We start from the raw sequence: 7,736 nt of genomic DNA, 5'->3' as shown, positions 1-7,736 counted from the left end.
CTAGGGCGTATTTTTTATGCCTTTAATTTGCAGTTTGTGCACCCATTTGGAATACGGGTGCAGCTTAGGACTCATCTCCCCTTCTCATAGCTATGATTGATTTCTGAACATAAAATCAGTCACGAACAACAGACTTCTGTGTAAATATGGTCGTGACTAACTCAATCTAACCCTGCAAATCTTGCTTCCAAGATGAATACAAATAACAAAATCTGAAATTGATGTCTTCATTACATCCTTTGTTGTGAAAATCAAAATGTAAGTCAGACCTATTGTAAAACTTGCAATAAACATGCCAGGAAGAAAGAGACTGGAGCTGTTTTGGAAGCAGCTATATGCTGTCTAAATCAGCCTTTTGCGCCCAGGACTCTGACAGAGATAGATAGCACAGATTTCTTTTCAAATGTCTCATACAGGAGAAAAACCCTTCAATGTCACTGATTTTATGTCTCTCTTCTATTTTGATCAATGACTGCTAAATTATATATGTGTGCATAAAATGGAACAATAAGGCCCTTTACGTTAGCCTGCCAGCAAACTGCGTGGACATCACTCACATCATAACCTACCTAATCAAGGTTCAGGTATAATTTTTCAACATCTCCTTCCTGTGCTTCAGCTATCCTGTGCAAACAATGACATATTAATGCCAAGCTACAGAACATTTTCTTCCTGCTTAGTAACATTCCCAAGGATGTGCTACCAGAGCTTCTGGTCCAGCTTACAGTAAGTCAGCTATTTTACACACAGCTATGGTTCCACAACTGGATTTGATTACGCAGCATTACAAGGAACAGAGCGACCTGAAATATACTTTAAAAATTTAACATTTTGTAACACCCAGGGTCAGTTGTCGCTTGTTTGCCCTATTCTTGTTATTCCTTAACTGGATTAAAAATCTGCCTCCTCTTCAGTTTCATTGATATTTTAGCCGGCAAGTTAAACCCAATGAGGCAAATAAAGACTTGCCAAAAACTTTAAATTCTGCAGAAGACAAAAGAGGGTTGAATAAATAAATTTAGTTGAAACATTGGCAAAAACCAAAGTGCGACGGACTCTCTGTAGACGAGTACTGAGAGATCTGAACAGAATTGTGTACTATACAACCGCACCAATGTAAGTCCTGGAGCCTGGGCCTTTGGTAGTTTTTCTAGTATGCTTGCAGTAGCAAGTTGCCCCTAAGATACTCAGGATTGCTTTTGCACACAAGAGATGTCTGTGTGAGGCTTCTGCAGCATGGCTCTTGTGAGTAGTTGGCAACAGGCATCTTTATAATACCCTTCTGCAGTAGCTGAGAACTGATGCTATCAAAGCTGATGCCTCCAGCTATCTCAAGGAAAAAAGAAAGGAGCAATGCAGAAATTATGCCACACAATGCCCACTTTTTGCATAAATTACATAAAACAGAGTCTATCCAATGGTATGAATGTAAAGGTATTTTGCATATGAGTGTTTGAATTGGTTTTAAAATAGCATTCCTTTTACAGACCTCTTTCCCACTTTTCATTTTTGCCAGATGTAAACACCAGGTTTTTGTACAGACTATGGAATACATGAACTATTCTGTGCAGCTTCTACAATAAATCTGATTATTAGAACAAAAAAGAAATACAGAAAACCCAGAAAATTCTCTTAAGGAGAGTGCACAGCCTTACTTTCACAGATACACCAAGTTAAATAGGGTACTCTTCACAAAACCTTTCAAAAATATCTCCTTAATTTGCAGAGCTCTGTCTCTTTGGTCTATCATGATTGCTTTTCTCCTTACTATCCTGCTTTTCTGCCAGATAAAAAGGTTTGGTTTATGCCCTTAACTTCAAGAACTAGCACCGTCATGACAAGAAAATTGAGCTGCAGTGAATGGGCCATGAGCTCGTGATGCACAGTGAGGTGTGCTGGGCATGGACAAGTTGGTATCTGGATTCTCAAAGTGCAAAGATTTCTACTTGCTGCTTTCTACAATCATAAAAGGCAGATTAAATTGATGGACTTAAATAGAGCAAATGCAAGGGTGGCTGAGACAGGTTGAGATCCCTAACACACTTTACTGCTTTGATTCTCTAAACAAAATGTATTTGGAAAATACTTTTCCTTCTCAAGTCCTAGATATCATTTGTTTAGCTGAATGTCATTAAGGCTCCACTTACATTAAAAACAAACAAACAAAAAAAGACAATAAAGGGAAGGATAATGAGTTCTTCTTGTTAACTACTTGCTTTAAAATACCGCAGTGTGCTGTAAGAGAAAATCATGCTTATGAAAAGTCAGCTATACCCAATAGCTGACTTGAAGCAAAACAGACTAGACTAAACCTGTTGGTCTGTCTGCAGGACAGCAAAGTACTGTCATTAGCATCGTAAACTCCTTCCCACTGTTATTTTGCACTGATCTATTATTAACATACACATCTTTCATCAATGTCCTGTAAACAAGGTCAGTGTTTCTACTACACCGAGCTTTTGCTGGTTCTCAGAACACAGCAAGTTTCTTCAGGAGAGACAACGCTAAGCAATCTAGTCGTTTCAAACTTCCACAGGCTCCATGGTAAAGCCACAGCAACACAGCCTCCCTAGTTGTGTTTACTTTACCTCTTAGATTTATATCTGGGCAAATGGGTGCACAGGAAAGTCTCCGAAATCAGGAGCTTTAGTAGATGGCAAAACCAGCAAAGAGCAAAGAATATGCTGAGGGGTGAAAAACCTAGAGCAGTCTCATGTACAAATATGTACACTTGCCACCTGCTTTAATACAGTGCTATAATGTAAATGCTCTCAATGTCACTCATATAGACTAAAACAAGCACAAAATGCCATTTACTGATCAAAGCACATTACTTTAAATGTACCCTGTATTTCCTTCAATTTTTAAAAGATAATTAACCTTTCACTCACTAGTTGTTTGGTGGAAACGTCATGCAAGAGTCTCATAAGTTTACATACTTCAGTAACTGACCGGTGCCTCCACTGGAGGTGCTCACACTAGTTGTGGAACGAGAAAAAAAATACAGTTATTTTGTGACATATGCATTTAATGATGCTAGGTTGCCATTCGTGGAAATTCTACCACCCAACAGGCACTGCATCCTCGTGGTTGCCTCTCAGTATCCAAAATGGACTAGAATTTAACTCCAGAAAAACTCCAGGTCCCAAATGACAGCTAGTGGCTTTGCTCAGACATACAGAAAGTCACTGCATGACCTACACTTCATCTGGCCTCGTGAGTCCTAAGATTTGAAATCTTACAAAACTATTTCATCTACTTTGCTTCCTTTTGCATTAACTTTTCCCAGCTTGATCAAGAGAAAGGTGGAAAAGAAATCATTCATTTTGTCACGCATCAGGCTGATTTAACAGGAAACTATTATTTACAAATGTGGAGCCAAACTCAGTTTGGAATGTGAGATCTGTAATGGATTTCCAGCAAGTTTTACACCTGTTTGACTCTCCAGAGCTCTTGAACTACACTGAATTTCACAACTGTACGTTTCAGCAAATATGAGGAATGCAATGTGCAGAGTACCGAGAAATACCTTTATTATATTTATAGGCACCGAATGCCCCCATGAAGTTGTTTGTGATGGTCTACCATTTTGAGAGTTCAATCAGAACAGCAAGTTAAGGGAAGCAAAGCAGAAAAATATCACAGTGATTTAGATAAAGTCAGTCCTAAAATAATCCCAACATTCACATTCGGTAGGTAGTGAAACAATTGCTTTACTCAGCTGAGAGTGTGGAAACGTGAGAGAGTGATCAGAAACATGCTGGTTGTTTCAGAAAGGACCTGCTGCAAGCAGCCTATAACTTGGTCCTTCAAGAACTGAGCTTACTGCAGTAAAATAGTGCTTGCCAGTGTATGTGAGAGGAATGTCAAGTACAGGTAAGACAGTACACACAAAAATCACATGTACGTGGTTTCAAATCCATGTCCCTGAGTCTGTGCATGTTTGGGCAAGCAAATTATGCCAGTTTATGAAGAAGCTGTTTCTGTACCAAGACATATCATTGATGAGCAAAAATGCCAACACATAATGGACAGAATTAAATTAATTTAGAAATTAACTTCACAATGCTGTCTCCACATTCTGAATACTCTCATCCATTTATAGGTAGTTTTACTGTTAGATAATATGAACTCCAAAAAAGTTTTACTGAACAAGTATATCCTCTTATAGAAAGAGGTAGTGCGTTCCCCTATGCACACAAAATAGTGGTACTATTTTGTTCACACATGTTTTTCTTCACTGAGAGAATGTGCCACATCTTTGAATCATATTTGCTTTATCTGTTTAGCAGGAAAAAACACATTCCTCCCAGGAACACTTACAGTCAGCCTGGCTCTGATACAGAAGGCTGTTTTAAATGTTGAGTGTTCATTCCATAACCCTAAAATCCTTGAAATAAAAGAAGACTAGAAGACAGAAAGTACGAACCCAACACCTCCTCTAGAGCACCCACTGGCAGTAGAGCAAAAAGGGAAGATACGGAGATAAGACTGACCATGTTGTCCCATGGCTCAAGGCAGGCAGAGCTCCTGCCCTCTGAAATCAGGATTCAGCGGGGGGACCTCCCCAGTGCAGGAGAATTCAAAATGAGGGAACAGCCACTTTTAATACGCAGCAAATTTAACTCCATCAGAAGTTTGCAGAAGAGTCATCATACTTCAAGTGAAGTCGTGCTGGTATGCCACATAGAAACCGAGTAACCCATAGCACTAGTTTTGCTCTCTTATTTTTCCCTTCAGCCTCCTCCCTTCACCTTTTCTATCAGCGCCCAAAGCCATGCAGACCTATAAGACTGCCTTACAATTTCAGGCAAACGATACAACACACACATAATCTGTAAAATGCACTAGCTTTTCTGCACTGTATCCTTGTAATTATTTTGGTGTTTATTCTGTTCAACATTTCATGTAGACATTCTGTGACTCTAACAAAGATTAACTTTAGAAGAATCATATCATGTTCCTAAATACCATCATCCTGTTATTTCCTTTCATGAATATACAGCTCTTACCTGTACATGAATAATCATCAATGCGTATATATCCTGTTTTGCAGATGCACATAAAGGATCCTGGTGTATTTACGCACATGGTATTCTCACGACAGTAGTGCCGTCCTTCAGCACACTCATCAATATCTGTGAATAAGGCAAAGAGGAACACGAGTAAAATTCAGCGGCGTTCTTTACAATCTCTCAATACATCGCTATTCACTTCCACCAGTAGTGGGTTAGATGAAGAAGTTACTTGAGCAGCAATGCATTTTGGAAAGATTTTTGGTTTTCTCCTTTAAAACAACTGCTTGAGGTGTTCAAACAAGAGAAGCAGCATGAACTTTCTGTGAACAGCTGTTAGTGGAGTTACAAAGAAGATTACACTGGCTTACATCTTTCCTTTTGAAGTCCCTATGATGTTATTCCTATGATTTAAATAAGAGCAAAAAAAATAACTGGGGTCCCATACAGCAGACCAACTGCCTCAGCACTGCAATGTCATCCATCACTGTACCTGTATAGTCACTGCAGTCACCAGTATATAAACACACTACTATATGCATACTGTACACCTTTGATCTAACAGGTATTGTTTTTTGGGAGGGAACTGTAAGGAACATGATAAGATCTGAAAAGACACCGGAAATTAAGTTTCTCTTAGAACTGTAACGTGGCAATCGGTAATTTTAATATATATAAACACATATATCTATATCTATACATATCTACAAACATATGTATATATATACATATACACACACCATATCTGAAAGGAACCTGAAAGAATCTCATTTATATAAAGACCTTCTCTGATAGAAAAAATTGCAACTTTGTAAAATACTTGTTGGGGTGGAATACCTGCTGCAATATTAAGTCTTAGAGCAAACTCCAGACATAAATCACTGTAGGAATGGACTTCAAAACATGATTAGTACTCCCTTGGGCTGCAAAATTAGACGTATTTCTTGTAGCAGGTTATACTACAGTGGTAAGACAGAAAAAGAACCACAAATAACAAAAAAACCTTCTGCACACTATTATTATGCTGCAAAGAAGAAAAGCTATATTAATTTGGAAGTGATTAGTAGCATGCTGTTCCTGTAATACTGATGATAAAGACAGCATTACTGAGGTGCTCTGTACATCTAGTTATACTGCCATGCAATGTGCCACTGAACATTGCTACAACAGTATGTTAAAAAACAAAGGGGTGGATTGGGGGCTTGTTTTTTTTGCTGCTCATCAGTTTTGATTTCCTTCCTGTTTTCAATGATGTTTACATCTTCCAGAGTTGAAAATAAAATCTCTCGATGGAAAACAACATTGTGTTCCAGAGTCTGATGATGATTCAAAACAATAGACTGGATATATAAACTCAAATCAGGGTTGACTTCTTAATGCTGTGATGCTAAATGTCAACAGTGTTAACTCCTGTGCTTTACTCCCGTTTAGGTCGTATGCTTATCTCCCAATTCTTCCTCCTCTTCCCAGTGTCTTTGAATCAATAGCTACTTACCAACTGGACTCATTGCCTGTTTTTTTTTCCCCCCTTTACATTCCCAGAAGAAAATTTGCCTTCCAGTACAAAACAATGTGACACACAGAATATTAGCGATTCTGTAGTCATTTCCTAGTTTCATTCAGTTTTGAAAAAAACTTCTATTTTCCCCAGTTTCTCTGCCCAGTGGAACTGTTCTGCTGGATTCTGCTGGAGAAGCTGGGGGCAGTTGGCTACAAATCATGAAGGTGTCGACTGCAAATGCTCAGGTTGGTGAGCCCAGCCTGCTTTGGACAAATTAAGTTCCTAAGAGTTTCACAGCCAGTATACGTCAGCTGGTTTCCTTCCCTTCCTTTCCCTGTAAGATCTGCAGGCATGGAAGAATCATAGTTCTATTAGGGTGTTGGTTTGGAAAAGCTAATTTTGTAATTTTCATGGACATACATATATTCATGAATAAATGTGTATTTACAGTGAGCATAGTGAGGCTCAAAACGCATTTTGTGAAAGTCACCTAAGAAAGCAAAAAAAAAGTGAAGCTATCACAGGACTACCGCAGAGGCAGCTGGTTTTGCACGGAAAGTGGAAAATGGCACGTATCTCCTGACGTACAGATGTTCTGCAGAAACATAAATGTGCAGTTCACAAAACCAGCCAGCAGTTACAACATATGCCTCAGCTACTACCACAAATGATGCAACTTGTGTCTTTCATAGTTCCAGTTCACAACTCCGTATTAAATTAATGGTGTTGATTTGTATTTAAATAACAACATCAGTCTTCGAGTAGAGGCCTTATGCTCTTGGCGTCAACAGACTGCCTAGGAGCTGGCTTTGGCACCCTCAGAAAATTCTACTTAAAGATCCAAAGCCTCAAAAATATTAAATACAACTTTCTGAAAACTATATTAATGATTGCTTTGGCAGGTAAATAGCCACAGGAGACCCAAAACACTAACGGTTTTCATTTTGCAGTGAAAAACTTAAAGCCAGAGCTACTTTGATTCAAACCTCCTAATTCAGAAGTGTTCTAAATAAAAGCTTTCATTTTGCCAACATACCACATATTGAGGTTTTGCAAAATGTTTTATTTATAATTGCCTCTATTTCAAAACCTTGCTTGTTCAATTGTTACCAAAAAAAAAACCAACCCACAATTGATCAGGTTAACTTTGGTCTGAAGTGTTTCATTTGAACAAATCCAATTTTTTTTTTTTCCAAACTGATTTGCCAAGATACTGTCCA

At 38.5% G+C, this 7,736-nt stretch overlaps 1 protein-coding gene across 1 annotated transcript in view; it reads right to left on the bottom strand.

The window, feature by feature from the left end:
* The window catches only part of NELL2 (NEL-like 2 (chicken)), a 132,310-nt gene that overhangs the window by 63,169 nt on the left and 61,405 nt on the right, over positions 1 to 7,736 (bottom strand). The window contains exon 11 of the mRNA XM_009327600.1: positions 5,013 to 5,138. Coding sequence (XP_009325875.1) covers positions 5,013 to 5,138 — 126 coding nt within the window. The remainder of the gene's footprint in view (positions 1 to 5,012; positions 5,139 to 7,736) is intronic.

The sequence above is a fragment of the Pygoscelis adeliae genome, unplaced genomic scaffold, assembly GCF_000699105.1.
Source record: "Pygoscelis adeliae isolate BGI_AS28 unplaced genomic scaffold, ASM69910v1 Scaffold113, whole genome shotgun sequence".
In the NCBI taxonomy this organism is placed as follows: domain Eukaryota; kingdom Metazoa; phylum Chordata; class Aves; order Sphenisciformes; family Spheniscidae; genus Pygoscelis; species Pygoscelis adeliae.
This window is presented reverse-complemented; position numbering and strand designations above follow the sequence as displayed.